This window comes from Lichenostomus cassidix, chromosome 8 (genome assembly GCF_008360975.1).
Source record: "Lichenostomus cassidix isolate B80296 chromosome 8, HeHo_3.0, whole genome shotgun sequence".
Taxonomy (NCBI): domain Eukaryota; kingdom Metazoa; phylum Chordata; class Aves; order Passeriformes; family Meliphagidae; genus Lichenostomus; species Lichenostomus cassidix.
This window is the reverse complement of record NC_139489.1, coordinates 2,150,376-2,171,686: the sequence shown is the minus strand read 5'-3', so window position 1 is coordinate 2,171,686 and position 21,311 is coordinate 2,150,376. Positions and strand designations below refer to the sequence as shown.

The 21,311-nt window shown below is 45.9% G+C and overlaps 1 protein-coding gene across 16 annotated transcripts in view; it reads right to left on the bottom strand.

Annotated features, from left to right (window-relative positions):
• Positions 1–1,409: 1,409 nt before the first annotated feature.
• The window catches only part of DOCK7 (dedicator of cytokinesis 7), a 90,549-nt gene continuing 70,647 nt past the window's right edge, over positions 1,410–21,311 (bottom strand). For 4 of the 16 annotated variants that reach the window (XM_085067426.1, XM_085067433.1, XM_085067434.1 and 1 more), the window contains 18 exons: positions 20,578–20,674; positions 20,111–20,128; positions 18,213–18,309; positions 17,418–17,552; positions 16,664–16,816; positions 16,113–16,271; positions 15,761–15,861; positions 15,075–15,267; positions 14,524–14,667; positions 13,452–13,583; positions 12,878–12,892; positions 7,636–7,770; positions 6,685–6,774; positions 5,684–5,920; positions 4,884–5,027; positions 4,010–4,116; positions 3,162–3,329; positions 1,410–1,954 (listed from right to left, as the gene is read on the bottom strand). In XM_085067426.1, coding sequence (XP_084923552.1) covers positions 1,912–1,954; positions 3,162–3,329; positions 4,010–4,116; positions 4,884–5,027; positions 5,684–5,920; positions 6,685–6,774; positions 7,636–7,770; positions 12,878–12,892; positions 13,452–13,583; positions 14,524–14,667; positions 15,075–15,267; positions 15,761–15,861; positions 16,113–16,271; positions 16,664–16,816; positions 17,418–17,552; positions 18,213–18,309; positions 20,111–20,128; positions 20,578–20,674 — 2,168 coding nt within the window. In that variant the 3' untranslated portion in view covers positions 1,410–1,911. Of the gene's footprint in view, positions 1,955–3,161; positions 3,330–4,009; positions 4,117–4,883; positions 5,028–5,683; positions 5,921–6,684; positions 6,775–7,635; positions 7,771–8,544; positions 8,692–8,767; positions 11,403–12,877; positions 12,893–13,451; positions 13,584–14,523; positions 14,668–15,074; positions 15,268–15,760; positions 15,862–16,112; positions 16,272–16,663; positions 16,817–17,417; positions 17,553–18,212; positions 18,310–20,110; positions 20,129–20,577; positions 20,675–21,311 lie in introns of those variants that run through there. The other 12 variants (XM_085067431.1, XM_085067438.1, XM_085067443.1 and 9 more) reach the window with 8 other exon arrangements.

Sequence of the window (21,311 nt, the reverse complement as noted above, 5' to 3'; positions counted from 1 at the left end):
AGGATGTAAGGAAGACCCAGCTGCCTTCCATCATCCCAGTACAGCTTGGGAGGAGATTCCTTGTAGCAGCTGAACAGAAAACAGCCTCAGCTGGAAGGTGCAGAATGAAAACCCTTCCTGTGGCACAGGGAGAGGGATTTGGGATGGATTTTTGGGGATTCACTCAAGCACCACTTGCCACCCCCTGAACTTGTTGCTTTTAACTCCTGGAGCAGGACTGCTGTAAATTAAAGTTTCATCATTTCACAGCTACTGGGACTTGTTTCCATTTTTCACTGTGTAAATATTTTTATTGCCTCTTCCTGTAACTCTCTTCCAAAGCCATTCCCTCCTTCCTTAAAATTTTCCATTATGAGATTCCCTGACTCTTGCAGTACTTCCAAGGCTTTGTCAACAGCCCTGGGCTTTGCAAGAAGCTTTTGAATATCCATAAAAACGTTGGAGTTTTTCTTTAAGCAGGAAACTCCATGCAGGTGTTCCCATGTTCTATCTCACAGCACAAAATTCAGGATTATTCTGTTCCAGGGAAATGGGCAGAACCTGGCACACAAAATACCACCACTGTGGAGCTGGTGGGATAACAGAGCATGAGGAAAGTTTCCAATAACCTAAAATAAATATCAGGAAGGAAAAAAAAAAGACTCTGCCCACCCTAAACCCTCAGTGCTGCTGCAGAAGGGGGGCACTTCATGTATAAACCCTTTTTTCTTCCATTTTTATATATATAAAAAGAGTGTATTAATCAAATTCAGGTTTTGTGTGTATATCTGTACTTCTATGCATATTCAGGTATTTATGGAGAGAGAATAAGTTTGTGTTTAATCACAAACCATCTCTTCCAAGAGACTTTGTTCACCACAGAGAGGAAAAATATCAAGGACTAGATTAGGAGGAGTGGGCTCAGCTCCAAATCTGCTGTTTCCTCAAAGTGCTGTTAGACCCCAAAATACCTGCTTTAAAACACATTTTTCTTCACATAAACAGCAATGCAAAGAATGCTTTCTGTATGCCATTTTAAATTGTGGTACCATTTTAGGTTCTTTTTCCCTATGAAAACAGCCTTTGAATTAAAAAAGGGACACAAAACCAGTTGAGTTTCATGGACTAACTGCTAATTCCAAGGGATGAGGAGATGCTGGGATTTCCCAGCTGGTGAAGATGACCACAAACACAAAAAAAAAAAAAAGAAGTGAAGCTGAAACTTCACCTCTTGAAGGAGCTAAAGAGGTACAAGGATGTTCCTCCACCCAGCCTTCTGCTGGCTACAGATAGAATTCTGTAATTTTTTTTTTGCAGCAAAAGAAGGATAAGAAACAATCACCACTTGGTTAAGAAGTGTTACCATGACTTACCTTGCTCTGAACCTTTTCCCCAAGGACGCTGAGCTCTGAAGTCCAACGCACAGGGAATTAAAGTGTAAACATTCACATATTTAATAGTACCATCAAAATAACCATCATCATCATCATCACTACATTAAAAACTTCCAAAAATGCATTTGCGTATGGTCCTAATATAAATTAAATATAGGAACTAAAAGTAAATAAATTTAACATTAGGTAATGCTATAAATAAAGGTAAATGCGTTTAGTGTACCTTTGAGTCATAAAAATGCCTTAAAAAACAGGTAAGTTTACAGCTCATCACCAATACTCTGGATAGCACTGCCATGATTTTTTTTTTCTTTTTTCAAACATTGAGAAGTCTACATTTGACAATTCAGAATGATTTTTTGGCCACTGAACACTTTGATGGAGGAAGAGGTGTGTGGGATGTCCAGGATGAAGTCCAAGTTTTATTTCACAATAAAACTTCTTTGATTCCCAGCGCTGATAACAAGGCTCTTTTTCTTTTCAAAACCTTAATTTTTTAAGTGCTTTTTTTTTTTTTTTATTTTGGTTTTTAACTCGTTTAGATTTCCATTTTGCGAAGGCTCATCCTGCTGAAGGAGTCTCTGAGGGAGAGAAAATACAATGATGAGCTCAGATTTTCCACGGTGAAATAAGAAGCCTCACCAGATGAATGACTCTGAATTGATTTCCAGTATTTCCTAGAGCTGGTTACTACAAAAATTAAGTCCACTGGCATTAACTCGTTGCTTTTCCAATGAATTGGGTTTGGGTTTTTATCTGGGATCATCCAACTGCCCAGAAAACTGACAGAAAGTTTAATTCCTGTGTACACAGAGAAGCAGCACAAACCACCTGCACAACTGAAATCTTGTTTAAATCTTTCAAACACATCCCTAAAATGGAGTTTGCCAGGAACACTTGGAGTTGGACTCGATGATCCTTGTGGGCCCTTCCAGCTCAGGATATTCTGTGATTTTCAGGATATTTTGTCATACCTGCATTAGGCTCCCTGCACAGGAAGATTAGATAATATTACCACACCAAAAGCACTTGCAATGTTCCTGGCTGGGTGGGGAGGGAAGCACTCCTATTCCCACCATCCCAGCCAGGAGAATTTGCCAGGGAACAGCTGGGACACTGCACGACCTGGGGAGAGCTCCCAGAAATCCCAGGAGGATTTCTGCTGGAAACCACTCCTGGCCCTGTTCTGGGAGCCACAGCCTGGCTGCAAAGTGCCAAAATTCCCTGCTCACACAGGACCCAACCAGGGAGGTTTTGGACTCCCCATCCCTGGAATTTTTCAAGACCAGGCTGGAGCAACCTGCTCTGGTGAAAGGTGTCCCTGCCCAGTGGGAATGGATGATGTTGAAGTTCTTTCCAACCCAAACCCTTCTGTGATACTGTGATTCCCACTGGGGTTTTATGTGCTGTCTCACAGTAAACAAAAAGCCCAGCTTCCAACTTCCCAGTCTTCCACCAACTATTTTTCCCCCCTGGAGTGCCTGATCCCATTTTCACTGGGAATAAACCAAAGTCCTGCCACGCTGAGGGTGGTTTTGCATCTAAAAAGAATGGGATGAAGGATGGAAAAAAAGAAAAAAACCAACTGTCACAGCTGAGGAACAACAGGAACACTGCAAACACCACCTACCACAGCTGCTGGGAAGGGAATGTGCTCTCAGGAGGACAGAAGGGAAAAGGGATGAGCTCAGCCAGGATTGCAAACAATCCACAGGATCCTGGGCAGTTCAGACCCCCCAGCTCCACACCCTCCTTCTGTGTGCCCCAAGAGGAACCCCAAATATGCACCTGTGGCACGTGACAGGCAGCACTGCCTTGTAGAGCTGAGGGATCTTCCTGTTGATCAGGGGCTGCAGAGCCTCCTTCAGCCGGTGGTAGTTTCGCTCCAACTCTCGCTGGTATTCCTTCTGGTCTGGCCCGATCAGGCTCTTGTTCTTCCTCAGGGCATCCTCACACCTGGGAAACAAACCTGTGAGCCCTGGCTGCACACAAAGATCCCTTTCCTACCTTCCAAACATCCATTCTGCCCCTCTGGGATCACAGGGAATATCCTTTATCTTGTCTTTGGGTAATAAAGGCTCAGCTGAACCACCTGGAGTCCAGGGTGTCACATCTCCCATTTCCATTTCACTTCCAGAGTGAAAACTCCTTTTTTATCGTCATTTACTCTCTAGTTATGTTTATCCTCACTGAAGAGAAATGAAAAGCCCATCTCCACAGAGCAACTGGCAATCCCAGTGGATTTAAAGATGGATATAATCAGGAAAGATTAATAAATAGCAGCCTGGGATGTTCATCAGGAACTCTTCAGCTTGCAAAGACATAATTTAAATGAAGGGTGTGAAAACAACTGTATCAGCAAAGCCACTTATTTCATAGGGGAAAACTATGCTGCCACTGGATCTATTTGCTTAGAACATTTTTACTTCAATTTTTTTGGTGGTTTTTTTTTATTATTTCTTGGTGCTTGTAGAAGATGCTGGACTGAGCCTGCAGTTTGCCTGACTCGAGGAAAATAGAGCAGCCAGCACATTTCTCCAGGGAATTTTGCCAGCATCCCTCCAACCCACTTGGAGAAATTCACTTTACAAGGAAATTTCATCTCCTGGCCAGTCCATCAGGGACCTTTTCCATACCTTTTTGTGAAGTCCTTGAAACAGAGCCGCAGTTTGTTGTGGTGTCTGAAGAGCTTTGGATCGTTGGGGATTTCAGACAAGAACACTTGTGCAACTTCTAATGGTCCCTTTAGGAGAAGAAGGGGAAAAGTGAGTTTCTGGGAACTGTCTGTCATATCCAATCACTGGAGAAAGTTCAGCCACATAGAAAACATCCACAAAACACATTTCCTTACACAAAGAATCCTGAAGAGCTGCAGCTGGGAAATCTGGTGTAAATCACCAACCTCACTGACAACTGAGTCTCTTTTAGGCCTTGCTTTGTTTTATTTAAAACTCTGCTTTTGGAAAACAGTGTGAGAAACTGCACAGATTCTCCATTTGTTTTCCTTTATAAGGACTCCTGACAAAGTTTGCTCAACTCACAACTAAGGCAAAGTTTAAACAATGCAGATGGAAGCCAGGGAGTGTTTGCCAGCTCTGCAAACTCTACCCAGCACTCAGAACTCCAGCTGATTTTTTTTTTCCAGCTTGTGCTCTGTGCTTCACTCAGTTTTTCTCCATTGCTTTCTATTTTGTTCCAACCCACAGCAGGGCACAATCCTGCAGAGCCTGGCTAACACAGGGAAAGCAATGAAACTTTTAGGGTAGAGGAGCAGGCAGAAACAGCTGCAAGTGCCAAGAAGGAGCAGTAACTGAGGGAGGGATGCTTCTTCCCAGCCACTTTCCACATTTTCAGGACTCTTAGTCAAACAGCAAAATCACTGAGGACAGCTGGCCTAGACCTACCAGTGACCCTAAACACATCCCACAGACTGAACAGGGAAACAATTCCAAGGGATTGAGAAACAAGACCCAAGGCTGTGCAATCCCAGAGTCCAGCTGTGATCCTCACCTGATTCACTGTGGTACCTACTGATCCCTGCAGCACCATCTGCAGCATCTTGGGGTCTGCAGGGTCTTGGTGGGTGGCAAAAGCCAATTCCTGTGTTTTCTTCTGCATGTCCTCGATGGCGACTTCGATGGGAGTCAAAATGATCTAAGCAAGGAGCAAGGACAGGATTTTGGTTACGGCTGAGCTTGGCAAGCAGGCACAGAGCTTCAGAACACCCAGCTCACAGCAGAGTGGCACCACAAAGAGGGGGGGGACAGCAACAGGACTGACAGGACTTCACAATGCATCATCTTGGTTCGGTGACATCAGAAAAGGTTTGGGTTTGAATGTTTTTCTGGGCACTCAAGAGCTGTCTAAGATTTCTCCAAGTGGCTCTCATGTCCCTTTGGGTCACTGCAGTTACACTGCCAGGCCTTGAACATCATTCACAGTGACCACACCTGACCCTGCCCACCCCTGGAAAAATAACACAACTTCCATTCTCACAGAATCCTGGAATGGCTGGGTTGGAAGGGACCTTAAAGCTCATCCCATCCAAGGTAGGACACCTTCCCTAGACCAGGCTGTTCCAAGACCAATCCAACCCAGCCTGCAGAGCTCTCCAAGGGCTGCTGCAAGCACCAGGTGTGGAGGTGGCGGGGCAGATGCATCCCTAAATCAGTCTGGGCTACGTTTAAGTTGAGCAGAACCAGGGAGAAGTTTCTAGAAACCCCTAAGCTCCTAATGCATGATGGAACTCGAGCTGAAGGAGCCTCCTGCATCTCTTCCCAGCACCACTTCCCAGGCAGCCCCAGCCTCACCTCCTCCTTGTGGATGACGTTGATCCTGGTTTTGATGTAGGGGAAGGCGTGGGAGGTGGTGAGGATGGTCTTGCGCTTGAACTGCTCGTGCAGGTCGCCGTGGGCGCGGCCGTCCAGTGTGAAGGGCGTGCAGTACATGAAGCGCCGCAGGTTGTAGTTCTTGTCGAAGTAGGTGATCCTGTCCTTCATCTCGTACGTGTCGAAGTAGGGCTCCACGTAGGTGATCTGGATGTAGGCCTGCAGGGACAGCAGGGAATGGCAGCTCAAAGGCACCACGGGGAAAACAAGAGCTGGGTTTTGCCTTTCAAAATCCTGCTCGTGCCGGGGGGAGCGCGGTGTGAACTCCGTTTGTGGGTGGGTAAAGCACAGCAAGCTGTCCTTCCCCTTTCCTGCGCTTCACACCATGGAATCATGGAATGGTTTGTGTGGTAAAGACCTTAAGGACCATCCCATTCCATGCCCTGCCATGGGCAGGGACACCTTGCACTATCCCAGGCATCCAACCTGGCCTTGGACACTGCCAGGGATCCAGGGGCAGCCACAGTTTCTCTGGGCACCCTGTGCCAGAGCCTGCCCACCTCACAACCAAGAATTTCTCCCCCATATCCAATCTAAACCCTGCCTTGCAGATCCTGCCCTGCCCTGAGCCACAGTGCTGTTTCCCAGCCATGTTCCTGCTCTTTCTGCTGTGCTTCAAGGACGTGGCACAAAGGTGACAAAAGTGTCAGGGAATGGCACTGTCCCTCCTTCCTTGTCCCCAGCAGAGAAAGGCCAACACAGCCCAGGCCTCTGTCCTTTCACCACCAGGGCAGGGAAGGGAATGGCTCATTCTGCATCCCTTTGCTGGAATTATTTTCCCAAACTCTCATCCCAAGCAGCCACGAGATGCTCAGTGCATGGATTTTGTTGCCCACATGGTGAAATTTGGGGAGAATTTGTTCCACTACATTTTCCCCCATTCAGGACCAGTTTTATTTCTAAACCTGCACTTGAGCCCTTACCTTGTTGGGATCAAGTTTACATTTGTCCACAGGGTTTGAGTCCTTGATCACTTCCAGCACATCTTCCCCAAACCTTTCTCCATAAAATCCCTACAATTAGGAAAAAAGGAATTGAAAGCAAACATCAACTGCAGCCCTGATGGGGGTTGGGGGACAAAGGCACGTTCAGGGGAGGTGAAGCTCCACATGCCTTTGACAGAATGTGATCTGCTGAAAGCAGGAGAATTCCAACAGTCACATTCCAGGGGCAATGGGACCAAACAAGCCCTGGAAAGCAGGAGAGCCTTCCAACAGTGCCTGGTTCTGAACAAGGCAGTTGGGTTTGTTTTGTGTCTGTGAGCAACTAAAATGGGTCAGTTCAGCATCTCACTGGTGCTGGAAATGATAGAACTTTTAAATCATTTTAGTTAATGGTTTTAATTAACTTTTCAATTAATTTGCTTTAAGCATAACCTCTATCTATACTAATTATAAATAGTGTATTATTCCTAAATCACTCTTAGCCAGCATTTAGCAAAATTGTCATGACCTACTTTTGTAGGAGCACAGCCTGGGAAAATTAATGAAGCTTTAAGTTTTGGTACACCAACTCTGCTATGATTCAATGAACAAAGAGAGAGATGGATTGTTGAGGTTGGACATCTGGAGTGCAGAATTTATGGGCCACAAGGACATTTTGGAGAAAACCAGAAGATAAAGAAGAGACTAACAAAGACTCAGTCTGTGCATTGGGAAGATCCTACTGGAGGAAAAAACACTGGAAACACCACAAATTCTCAGGGAGAAACTCTCCCTGCTCAGGGAATTCCTCTCCTCCTGCAGAGGTGGCACCAGCAGGAGGACAGGGGACACCAACCCCAGCTCTGGGACACTCCAAACTGCTTTTCCAAGGGGCTGTTCCTCTGACACAACTGATGGGAACCAATTAAAGTGCCAATTCAATCCTCTCACCTCCAGCCGATGGGAGATTTCAGCCAGCTTGGTTATTGCAGGTTCCTTGTAAACAAACTCTTGCTCATCCAGGTCTCCAAACTTAGTGCCATAAAAACCAACTCGGAAATAGGTGCCAAACATCCTCTTCCCATCCTAGGGATGGAGAAACAAGAGGTTATTTCAGGGTGGAGACATGCACTCCCCCAAGCATGGCTGCAGGCAGGCTCCTGAATTTATGCAAAATGAAAAGAAATTAAAAAACAAGGGAAAAAAATTAGAAAGAAAGAAGGGAAAGGAAAAAAACACACCTGGAACTCAGCATGGATGCATTTAGCAGCAAACACCACAATGGAATTATAAACTAACATGGAATTATATGGATCAGTTAGGACCATTAGCCCAACCCTGCAATGACTTCTCCCAGCCCAGGAGGAGCCTGGAGGTGTCATCATGGAATTATGGAATGGTTTGGGTTGGGAGGGACCTTAAGGATCACCCAGCGTCATCCTGCCATGGCAGGGACACCTTCCACTGTCCCAGGCTGCTCCAAGCCCTGTCCAGCCTGGCCTTGGACATTTCCAGGGATCCAGGGGCAGCTGCAGCTTCTCTGGGAAATTCATCCCAGGGTCTCCCCACGCTCACAGGGAACAATTCCTTCCCAACATCCCATCTAACCCTGAAATATTCCAGTTTAAGAAGCATCAGGTGTCTCAGAGAGGCAAATCCCTTTGTTGGAATCATCATTTCAGGCTCTGTGCAGAGACCCTGCAGGGGGAACTCTGCCCACAGACACCCCTGGAACCACCCAGCATCAATTCCCCCCAAATCCACCCTCCAGGGATTGCAGGGTTGGGCCCAAGTCAATGTCCAGCTCACTCACACACACACAAGTGCTTTCTAACCAGCATTTCAGCTGGGAGGTGTTACACTCTCTAGAACTGTCTAGGAGCCAGGGCCAAAGTCACTCCTGGTGAAAGCAGATGCAATCCTGTGCCAATACCTGCTTCCAGGGGAGCCAGTGGTGAATTTGGCCCCGAAACGCAACAAAAGGAGAGAAACAAGAAAGATTTTTTGCTGGAAAGGCAACGAAGAAAATCTGATTAAGAGAGAGAGAGAGAAAGAAGAAAAATGCTGTAAAAATTAAACACACCTTTGCTTTTGTTAAAGAACTGCATGCACAAACCAGGGATGCCTTTCAGCAAGAAACTCCAAAATGTTCACCTTTACTCTCGTGACAGAGTGTGATGCAGTTTGGGACACTCAGTGTCCCTGAGCTGGGTTAGATTTTGGCTTCAAACAGCCCTTTACAGGTGTCCTGGCTGCCAGGTTTTATTTTAGTATTTTGCTATGGCAAAACTGATCTCTTGTGGTGATGGTGAACATGATCTATGGAAGGCAAAGAGGATAAATAAACTAAAATAAAAAAAACCCTTCAGGCAAACTCCAGACTGCAAAAAGCTCTGGCATGGCAAGCCACTGCCTTCTCCTGGCTGGAGGAAACTCTGGAGCATCTCACTGGAAGTGCCTGAGGTCCAAAAATTTCCACTTCAGAGTTGAGCTCTGCCCTCCTGAAGGCACCTGGGGTGAGCAGCAGCCCTGAGCCCAAAAAAGCAGCAGCTGGCTGTGCCCAGGCTCCCTGCTCTAGCCTGTCCCTCTGGGAATCTTTCTCCAGAGAGGATTATCCAGCCCCACTGCCAGGGGTTTCACCACACCACAGGATGCAGCAGCAGCTCCCAGGCTGTGAACAAAGCTATTCTGTTTTAGAGGATTCTCCCATTTCCCTGTCCTTGTCCAGTGCCCATCCCTCTGGATCTCTGCAGGATTGAGCCACTGAATCCTTTTTTCCTCATCCCTACCTTTCCAAAACCTCAGTTTTGGATAACATTATCCAAACTAAAATCCCTCAATGCCCAGCATTTCCAGCTTCCACCTCACTGTCACAGAAGGTTCTGATTCCAGGGCTGCTTTCTCAAAGCACTTCCCAAGCACCTGTGGAAGGTGGGGTTGGAATCTGATGCTCTTTAAGGTCCTTTCCAACCCAAACCATTCCATGACTCCCTGTCTACCCAGGGAGAACTGCCACATGGAGCATTTGAGAGTTTTTTGAGAGCTCCCCAAACCCAGCACAAGGCTTGGGGATGCTCCATGGGCAAGTTTGTGGGATCCTATCCCAATCCTGGCACAGGGTGCTGGAGGACACACTGATTTCTAATTAATGAGCTTTTTCCTTCCTACTTGGTGAGGGATTTTCAGGGTGTGAAGCATCTGCAGAGTTTGGTCCCTACAAGTGAGTTTTTGTCCCATGGACACCTTGTTACAGGCAAGTAAAAACACCAAGGGAGGAAGAGAATGCTACCTGTTGATCAACACAAATCACTGAGTTCTGCTGGCAGTTGCTAAATACAGAAAATAAGAGTTTTGGGGCACTGGGGAGTGGCAGAGCCCCAGGGAAGCCCTGTGAGATTCCCTGTCCCTGTGAGAGGGGAGCTCCCAGCTCTTGCAGTCAGATCATTCCCACAGAGCAGCTGCTCTGGCTTTTCCTGGCAAATCGAGAGGTAAATCCCAGGGAAAGATCCCAGGGAGAAGAGGCAGCAGTGAGGAGCACTGTCAGCCCCTGATGGGACTCATGCTGAGAATCCCTGGAAACAAAGGAATGGGAACAAACTCCTTTAGGGAGAAACATCTCCTCCATGCCTCCCACAGACATTCAGAGCTGCCAGTTCCCCTGGGATCAGCAGAGCTCAGCTCCATGCCTGGCATTAGGGATAGAGGATTGTACTGGATCTGTACTGGGACCTCTGAAACTCAGCCAACACCAAACCACTTCCCAACCACAGCAGTGAGAACTGACCAAATAACTTAATTCTCCCAGGGCTTGCTTCTGACAAGAGCTAAAAATGCAGATATGAGGGAGGAATTATTAAAAGCATCGTATCTCCTATTATTTTATCCAAAATAATAGGACTTTGGGAGGAGAAGAGAATGAAGGTGAACACTGAATAGCCATCACACAACTGGCAGAGCAGGTAACAGCCACCATGACTTATGAAGGTTCATGATTTGTTATTATGCATGGTAAATACCTTTCCAAATTGCTGGGAATAAAGTTTTGGGGTTATCTCTTGCACGCACACAAAAAGCTTTGCCAACAAGATTTAGGGGGAAAAAAATATTTATCTTGAAAAAGATGCAAGAGGGATCATCTGCTTGCTTCACCAAGGCAGCAGCAGCTGCTTGAAGGGTGTAGGAATAAAAGAAACTCCTTCAAAATGCAGAATTCAACCAATCTTTACCAAACTCAGCACTGTTATTTTCCTGTTCAATTTTAACCCAAGGTCCTTTGCAGTGTTGCCAACTAGTACAAGTCTTCCAATATTGATTTGTTTGGAAAGTATCAGCTCCTGGAGCCCTGTTATCCACTGGCAACCTCCCCCTGCACAGCTTAAAAAAGCATTTTTAAATTCTCATGGTGCAGCATGAAAAGATTTTTTTTTCTTAATTTTCCAAACTGGAAAGCAAACAAACAGAATGAATTCACATTTATTCAATGAATAAACACACAAAGCCCATCAGCTGGTGTGTTTAAGGAATGCTTTGGTGTCATTCTCAGGACACTGCAATGCTTGTAGTTGGCAACACCACATTCCTTGTGCTGCTGTTGGCATAGCTCTTTGCTAAAATGAAACTGGGGGTTCCACGGTGTAAAATAAAAACAAAAAACAAAAAAAGGGGAGGTGGGGGGGAAAAGGGGCAGAGAAAGGGAAAAAAAATTCCACAAGTAGGAACTTACCACAACAGACAATAGTAAGAGTGGGGAGGAGGGTCAGCAACCAGGGCGATAGAGGAGAAAACAGAAAGTATTTAATTAGGGAAATTCCATAAAACAAACAAGCAGCAAATCGGCAGCAAATAAATTTTAAAATTAAAAAAAAAAAGGGTGAGCATCCATTAAAATATTTAAAACAAGGGGGGGAAAAAAAGGGCAAAACATGCAACAAACCTGAAAGCTACAAAGCACAAAGGTCAGAAAAAGTGTGGCAATGAAGGAGCACGATGACAGACGAGAGCTGAACCCACGGTGTCTTTTACCATGCAGTAAAACATGACCAAGTGGTGTTAGAATCATAACCAATGGCAGGAGTCTCTCCAGGGGTCGATTTAGGGGCAGAATAATCAAATAGATGCTCACAGGCCTCATTGGCTTGAACATTTTTACATCATTTCCACACCTAGGACAGGTTCTGTGCTGTGTCTGCCTGCACCTTCCATGGGGACAAGGGAATGACTTCCAGGGCCAGCCCTGAAGTGTCAGGGTTTAAAACAAACTGCTCCATTTCCCTTTTTTTTGCTAGGCTGGAATGAAAACTGACATTCAGCCATCACCAGCCCAAATTATGTCCCCCAACATCAAAGGTATTTGGTCTCAGCCTCAGTTCAGTCAATGTGTGGGGGAAACCTGGAGGGAGGTGGCTCAAAATGAGCTGCCTGATTCATAGGAAAGCAGAGATCAACTGGAAAGATGAAGCCTAAACAAATAATATCATATCCACAGAACTTTTTAGTGCTTTCTGAGACTTCTCCATGCTCATGTACCCACTGTGCCAACTGGACTGGGGCTGGAGTCAAACTGGCCCTGCAGATTAATCAAGTGCTTTGTCCATTTTTAACCCAAAAATGGGTTTTTAACCCAAAAGCGTGGTTCTCGTGGTGTGTGTTGCAAACAGCCTCCTCAAAACCCAAGGCAGCAAAGCTGGCCCCAGTGAACACAAGTGAGCCCTTTTAGTGCCAGATAAACCCCTACATAACAAATTGATTGGAGAACAGAAGGAAGGAGTTTTTCCCCTGAGACCAAAGGTGCACCTGCAGCAAACCAGGTTTGTGTTTGGTACCTCTGAGCATTGGTGCTTAAATCGACCCCTGTGGGTGGGGTGAAAATATGGTATGGAGGATGATTTTCTGTGTCAATGCTGATGGAGAGAAATATAAACAAATTATAAAAACAAACTAGTGATGATACAGTGGCTCATTCACCAAAGAACCTCATTAGTGGAACACGTCAGCATCCATGCACTACCTACAGCTGCTTATGAAGAAATTCCTACTACAACCACGGTTTATTGGGATTTCTTTGGTTAATGAATTGTTTTAAACAGCAGACAGCAACAGAAATACCCACAGCTAGCAGATGTGGGCAAGCGTTGGCGTGAGTCATCTGGAAACTCAATTAGTGTTCTTTGCTAACTAAGATGGAGTTACCTACCTCCCAGCCAGTACTCTGTGTGATAAAAAAGTAAAAAGGGCATGTCACAGAAACCGAAAAAAAAAAAAAAAAAAGAGTTTCAAAGGTCAAAATATGACCAGAAATAACCCTGCAATGGTTCTAAGCCATCATGCATCCAAAGCAGCCTCCTCTGGCCCAGCAGGCCCTTGAGCTGGTGGGTTCTGCACCAGCCAAGTTTAGAAAGGTTCCTTCAATTATTTAACCACCACATGAACAACCAAACAAACCCCCCAGCATTTCTGGATGTTACCTACCAGGCTAAAGGCAAGATATAGTGGTTTTTCCCAGCATGCAAGACACAGTTTAAAAGAACATTTAATGGAATTTTTAACTCTTGGAGAGTTCTGAAGTTACAGCAAAACTTGGTATGTGATGTTTTCTCATGTTAAACGTCCAGAGGAAAAAAAATCCTGTTAATGATCCTTGTATTTACTATGGATCATCATTTGACATTTCCTCTGTACTCTGAGTAGAGAGGTTTTTCATTTTCCTTGCACTGAGCATTTGAAGTTTCTTCACAAATCACCCTGCAGCTGAAAATTCAAGCCATTACCTGGTGAACAATCTTGCTGAATGCTTCCTGCAGTTTACCATGAATAGTAGACAACTTCTTGGCATCTCTGTTGGCTTCGTGAATAGGAATAAGGACTTTGTAAACCTCATTAACTGCTTCATACATGCCAGCCTACAAAAATAAGGTTCATCAGATTGCTCCATCAATTCAACAGCCAGGATTACACACACAGCATTTAAGATAAAACTGCAAAATGAAAAGGTGGCTTAGACACCACTGAGGGGTAATCACATCTTTTCTTAAAATGTACCCAGGCATAAATGGAATAAAATCCTTAGTTACCCTTGAAATCAGGAGCCTGCTGCACTACACCTTGCTATTATTATTATTAGGATCATTAACAGAACCAATCCTGGGATTTTTTGGATGGATATAAACACAAGAGCACAGCAAGCTAAACATGATCCTAACCAAATCTATGGGAATTAAATATGGAAGTTTAAGTACAGAACTCATTCTGTTCAGCACATCTTCAGCTCTGTGACTTCTGCATCCACTCCTGGCACTCCAGGAGAGATGGAATTTGGAAGATCTTTAGGATCTCTCCCATGGAGTGAGTCCAGCCCATTGTGGGCAGTCACTGCATAGAATGGCTTAGCAGAAATTCCAGGTTTTTGCCCTGGAATTATTGCTGTTTGTGCTTAAACCCACAGAATGACACTTCATCCTGTGTAGTGGGAGTTAAGTCACTTGTTTTCCTTGGTTTCTGATGGAGGCACTGCTAGCAATGCATCCCCCCTGCTCACACAAACCTCTCATCCCACTCTTTTTGAAGAGGGGGAAAACCACCACAGCCTTTGTCTCCAGTGTGAGCTTCAACATGTGCAGTGAGGAGGTGAAAGGCACTGGGAACACACCAACAAGGCCTCTTGATCCCATATCCCACCCTTTGCACAGCTTACTCCAGAGGCCCTAAACAATTAAAACTCCAAATGCTCCGTACAAATTAAGCATTTCCAACAGAATTATACACTCAGAGAGAAAACATTTTCCTTCCTACTGCAGTGTGAGGTTGCTGGAGAAGGGAGGTAAAGAAATTAAAGTCTTCTACCATGGAGAAAGATGCTGCAGCCTGTTCCAGCAATCCCACCAGACCAGCTTCTGTGAAATACTTCCCAGAACAGATTCCTTCTTCATCTGGGGACACAACATCATCAGAAACTGCTGACTCTTCCAAAACATTGGAAGATATGTTCTGAGGAGACAGAACAGATAAAAATACATTGACTCAATTTAAACAACACTTAGCACTGTCAATCCTTGGAAAGACATCTGATTTGCAATCATATCCTGGAATTTCTAGAGGCAGATTTCTATTTTTGTAGAGTGTGTATATATATGTAAAATAAACCTTTCTATTTTTGTAGAGTATACATACAGAGATTCCTGGTTTTGTATATACATATAAAATATAGCTTTCTATTTCTGTAGAGCATATATATAAAATACACATTTCTATTTTCACAGAGCAGCACTTCATTCATGCAACAGAGTGAGCAGAGTTTGAGGATGTAGGCACAGGAACAGCACACGGAGATACTTTACACCTCAGCAGCAGGTGGCAAACCCCAAAAACCCCTCAGAGAGGACAATAATCCCCACCTGAAATGTCACACAGCCCACGGGGAGGTATTTTCTGTCTTCCAGCATGCTCAGGTACTCAGCCACCAGGGCTGCAGAGTGCACCAGGCACTGGGCAGACTCGGCATGGTTGCTCCTCTCGGAATGTTTCCCTGCCATGTTCTGCAGCCACGTCAGCCGCAGGTCAGGGGAATTCTGGTAGCCCTTGGCAATCCTACAGGAAGAGAAAACCTCTGTGATTGAATTCCCTTCCCTTCTGAACCAGCATGATCCCTCAGCATGTTTTTTCACACCACATTTAGTCACTTCTGTTTAAACACCAACCCCCCTCGGTGCTGTCTGGAAGTATCTCAGACAAGAAGCTGTAGAGATGAAAAGTCACCCTGGGTGAGCAGTGGGTGATGCTGAAGCTCTTGACCAAAGCCCTTATTTCACCTGAGACTGGTGGCAATCCAAAGGTGTGGGACAACCAGAGCACACCTGCCTGGCTGGCTCCCTACAATAAAACCTCTAAAAAGCCTTCAGAGCTGTTTGTGCAGACAGCACCATGAAATTTGGCACCCAGCAGCTTAACACAGCTCTGGAATATCTTTTGCATAGGGAGACCATGTGTGTACCACCAAAAAGCCTTTGGTGCAAGCAGGTGCTGGAAGATCCCCCAGTTTTCCCTGATCTGACATCTCCTGTCCCTTCAGTGCCAACTCTACCTGTACATCAGGTCAATCAGCATTTCTGGATCTTCCTGGTGCTCCTTCATTTTAACTGTGTCCGAGAGGATCATGTGGAGGTTGAACACTAAGTCCTGGACCTGTGAAAAACATGCTGAATTGAGCTGCACATTGTTACTGAGGAACACAGTCACTCTGAATCTTTGGGGGTTTGCATCTTGTCAGAACTAATCAAAGACCTGAACTTTATGTGTTTAGATGATTAAAAAAAAAAAAAACAAAACCCAAAAACTTTTCAGGGAATGCAAGCAAATTCCAGTTCTAGATGGAGGTTTAGGCACAGCCTGTTAATGAATTATAAATTACTTGTCTTGTGGTTTATGTCTTTTACCTGGTCAGGAAATGTTGTTTCCCTAAGCTCCAGATCTTCTTCAGCATATGTCAAAATAGTCTTGAGGGAACGTCGCAGAAATTCTTCATTGAAGTTCTGGGATGTCCCCACCAGGGATGAGAGGGACATGGTCACCTGCATCTTCACTCTGGCAAAGTTCTGCAACAGAGATGTTGTTATGGTATTTCAGCAGCCTGGAGACAGTGCACTATCAGTGCTTTGGTTATGGGACCCTCCTGACCTGATAGAGAAAAGAAAACTGAAGTTTTGCAAGAAAGGCTGTATCAGAGCAGCGATTAGAATAAACCTGGTACTGCCAAACTGCATAATCTGATGATTATTTAATTCCAGATAAAGGTTTTCCAGCAAGAATTTTAGTGGTTTCTCCTTCTGCATGGTCTCCACTCACTGAAGAGAATGATGCTTTTGTGAAACAGCCTGCAATCCAGACAGTCCCTGGGCCCAGAACCAGGGTGCTCCCCCAGAACCCAAAGCCAGCAGCCCCCAACCCCATTATCTGCAATAACCCAGAGAGGAGCAGCAGCACTCACATTCCCAATCTCGAAGTTCTGCCTCATGAGGAGGTACAGGGAGGCACTGGCGTGGGACCTGATGGTGCTGATGTTGCTGCTGCAGTGCCTCAGGAGCCTCAGGCACAGGTCTGCACATTGCTCTGTCTCCTCCTCAAACAGCAGCTCAGGGAACTGCAAAACAGCACGGCAGGAAATCAGTGCTTGGCCAGGCAGGAATGAGCTCTTGGACAAACAGTGAGGGTACTCTGGAATGAGAGGGAGTTAAATCCCTCTGTTTTCAGGGGAATTATGCTCATTTGAATACTTCAAAGGCAGCAACTCATTTTACCTCCCCCCCAACAACTTGCTCATACATCTACACCCTCACACCAATTTACATCACTCCCAAAAAAACAGGCTTAAAACTTTGAGCTTTTCCCAGCACACCTACAGAAACTGGGAAACAAATCCATACAAAGTGAGATTTTTCCAGCTTAAACCCCACCTGTGCCTTGTGCTCCCCACTGAGCAGGTGCTTCTTCCCACTCAGTGCCAGCCAGGAGGAACCCACATCTCATCCATGGTATGTGAGCTGTAGTTCCTGGTGCAGCCAACTCCAAAATGCAGAAATACAGGCACTGCCCATGAAAACCTGGCCAGACTATGCTGCCTGAAAACTGATACTGCCCAAAATAATAACTGTTTGGGGAAATGACCCCACTCAAAGGAAGAAGCAGTGCCTTCCTCCCTCAGTGCTGCTCAGGGTGGATTTCAGCACCCACAGGGGACTCACCTTTGAGACCAAAGCTCTCTGTGTGGCAAAGCAGTGCTGGAGGTAAAGGGCACTTTGGTTGCAGGCCATGCTGTGCAGCAGCACTTTGAGCACCCCGCCGAGGATGCTCTCCTTGGACTCTGTCACAGACACAGTCTGCAAAGGGAAACCAGGATTCCATGACAAAAATGAACCTCCTGGGTGTCTGTGTGTGTGGAGAGAGCAAACAGCTCTGACCAAAAGCCCTCTGCATGGAGAAATGACCCACTGAGCTGGGTCTGTGGAACAGCCCTGTCCTGAGCCAACCCCCAGGTGAGGAACACCTGATCCATGGGTAAAGCTGGTGGAACAGGGATTCTCTGTTCCCAGTGAGCCTCTGACCTCTGGGGACATTGTTCTGCTAGAGGGAAAGCCCATAGATGGGCTCTAGCTGGGTTATTCAGGTACAAAATAAAATCCTTGGGATTCCTGGGTCTCTCTGCAGCTCAGAGGTGGATTTAGGAAGTGTCCTCCTGCCTGCTTCCAGCCTGTGCCCAGCTCCCTCCATTCCTACAGAAATCAGGGGACAGAGTGAGTACAGAGCCAGGAGGATGACCTGGAACCCAGTGATTTGAGGCAGGTCTGGGAAGAACTGGAGGAACTGGTTGGAATAGGGTGAGTTTTGGAGATTTTGACAGTTCATTACTGAACAACTATTTCTTACACTACAAGGAGGGGAGAACCTTCAAATTCTCAATGGGAGGTTTTCTTCAACAAAGTGCTGCCTGGCCAGGTGACTGTAATGCCTTTGCATCTCTATTTTCTTATCAACCTCACCTGTACAACTATCTCTAGAGTATCCAGAATGATCAGGTTGGCTTCTGTTGCAAGATTCCCATCGATGAGTGCCTCGTGTTCTATCTCTGCCCTTGACCTAATCAGAGAAAACAAAGCAGTACAATTACTCCCCGATTAAGAAACAGACCTACGTATTTTCCAGACAAAAATACTCTCTCACTAGCAGGAAACTCCCAGTTATTTGTATGTTTATCACTGGACAACACTACAAGGATATTTCAATGCACCCACTGAGCGGACAGGAAGGAAAACTCAGTTTTTTACAAGTACAGACTTACAGAGGCTTCACGTTCATCATGCTTGGAGAGCTCACACTGCTCTCTGACACTTCATGACCCTCCCAGGAACACAACAACAGTTTAGAACCTCAGTCCAACTCCAAACTGGCTCAGCAGCATCGTCAGGCATGCGACAGCACAACCAGGAACAGGACATGTGGCTTTATGCTGCAGGCTGTGGACACACGGTGGTGCTACACGAGTTGGTAACCTGCACAGTGTTGGTAACAGGGAGCAGCACAGTGCAGCCTGCCAGGCTGCAATCTTATCTCTCCAAGCTACTTTGCATTTAATCCTTGAAGCATAACTTCCTGTCTGAGGAGAAGGACACGATTTTGCTGTTCCATGCCAGGTGCTCACTTTCCTGGAAAGCCTTGCAAAGTCCAGACAGCAACTCACACCTGTGGCTGCAGGAATCCAGCAGCAATCACCCCATCCCAGAGGCACAAACTGTACTGGGCAGACATCCAGTGGTGTATGGAAACAGCCCAACCCTGGCCTGCCCTGCCACAGGTGCCATCTCTGACTCGGGAGGATGACCAAAATCCCAGAAAAATACACAGGAAGAGGAGGAACTATTTGGCCCTTGGAGCTGTATTGCAGCAACCCTTCCCTGCCCCACTCCACATCCTCTGGGAGCTGGGTGACATCCCCACCACCTCCAGAACAGCAAGTTTTGGGTCCTGGCCCCACATAAAATAACACCATCTGCATAAAAGGACAGCAGCTGCAATCAGCTGTGCACAGTTCTTCACGTTTCAAAGGGCCAAGCTCTACCTACACACACAGGACACAGCAGACCTAGGTCAAAGCAAGCAGGGGTTAGAAAGCAGCTCTAGAGAGTTATCTAAGCAGCTCATTTAGTGAGGTGAGACACCATCCTTTGACCATCAAGGTATTCCACAGCTGTTCAATGTGTACATGAGGTCCTTCTGGGAAGGAGAGGGCTCAGATTCAGTGCTGGCAGTGAACTGATGAGCTCTTCAGGCCAAATTTTAATCTGGTGGGACAGCTCACCTCTGGAATTTATACCTAGATCATCAATCAGCAAGTTGAAACACACTGGTAATTTGGCTTTCCCAGTGACTCAACAGGACTGGAGCCTTGGAGAAAAAGCCACGATGTGACATAAGGAGAAATCCCATTTTTGTGTGGGACCAAGCAGCTAAAGGCTGTGAAGAATTGCTTTCTACTCCTGGAAGAGTCAATATCTTCAAGAGTAAAATTTGGCCTGATCTCTGTCTGGGTTCTAAGGATCCCATTCCTCAGTTTCTTCAGAGCTTCGCTTGGGCTGATTGCTTTCCTGGGATTAGGAACAATTCTTTTGCTGGGAGGATGGAGACTGCAGGGTGCAATTTGAGGAAACAGAAAACGTGCACAGCAAAAGCTCAAACACAACTCCTGAGCCCTCTGGGTTAAACCACACCAAGAGAGGGAATTTTCAAGGAAATGGTGTAATAAGCCAGAAGAGCTCATTCCAATCAGTTGCACACACACACCGAGAAGTTCTGCCAAGCATCACAAACAATGCTGTGATGATTGAGTCTGCAGATGTACAAAATGGCAATTTGTAAGAACTGCACACCAATGCTACAGTACCTGGCTGGTTTGTGGCTTCTAAAAGCACAGCACATGTGGAAAAACAATCAAAGTGATGGATTAGGACAGGAAAGGAAAGCGAGCTTTGAGAACTCCAGAATGCTCTTATGGAATAAAGGAAATATGACATGAGATATATATGCTATCTGTGGAAACTGTTAATGGATCTTCCCTCTAAATTACAGCTCAGGGCAGGGGTTTAAGAAAGGAATGGATTATATTAGTCTTTTTAAATCTCATTTGAAAGTCTAAGGATGCAAGGGACAGTGGAAAGGCAAAGAGTTAGGAGGGTGGTGTTGGAGGAAAAGCTATCTGCTTTTTTCCCACTGCCAGCCCTCTGCATCTGAGGGCTCAAAGCTGCTGGCACAAGGGCTGAGTGACTGCTGTCAGTGACCTTCTGTGGGGAGGGGACCCTGCTCTCCCAGGCCCTGGCACATGGGTAAAGCAGAAGGATAAGGCAGAGTTACTTGTCAAGCTTTTCTGTGTTCTGCCGCCAGTGAGTCATATCCTTTCTCCACCTCAGGTTCTCTTGACTTCCAAAGGCGCTCCCAGAAGGACTCCTCTCTGCAGGGCAACAGCAAAACAACAGCAGTCAGCTGGGGCTCATTGCTGCTGCTCACCAGTGGCAGGTGGCAGCAGAGATGACTTTTTGGAGCCTGAGGCTGTGGCACTCACCCAGGATGTTTACATGGCCCTAATTCTGTCACTGCTGAGTGGCTTGAGACACTGAGAGGCAGCTGAGATGCTCCCTGGTAAGAGGAGTTCCCTCCTTGGGCTGCACAAGGAGCCTGAGTGTGCCAATCCTCAGCATTCCAACATTGCTGTCCTCAGCTGGCACCCAGAAAGGTTCTCAGGGTAGTGCCAAGGTCCCCTTTGCCACCTCATAATCTTTTATTCTCATTGCTAGGAGAATAAAATTGCTGGCAGGGGAATTTTAAGTAATAAAGACAACCTGGCCACATTAAGAAAAAAATAAAGGTTCCCATTGCTCTGAAGTGATTCCTTCATTATGGCTCTACAATACTTATCCACCTTAGCCCACAATGACAGGCTCATGTGTGGCAGAGCAGGAGACAAAACCACAGTTCTGATCCTTGTCCTAACCCCTGGGCCACCCTTCAAATTTGGGTGTTCACAAAAATTACTGATTTTTACAAACAGTAAAAATCATCAGGAGGTGCTTGTTAGCCCAACTGCAGCT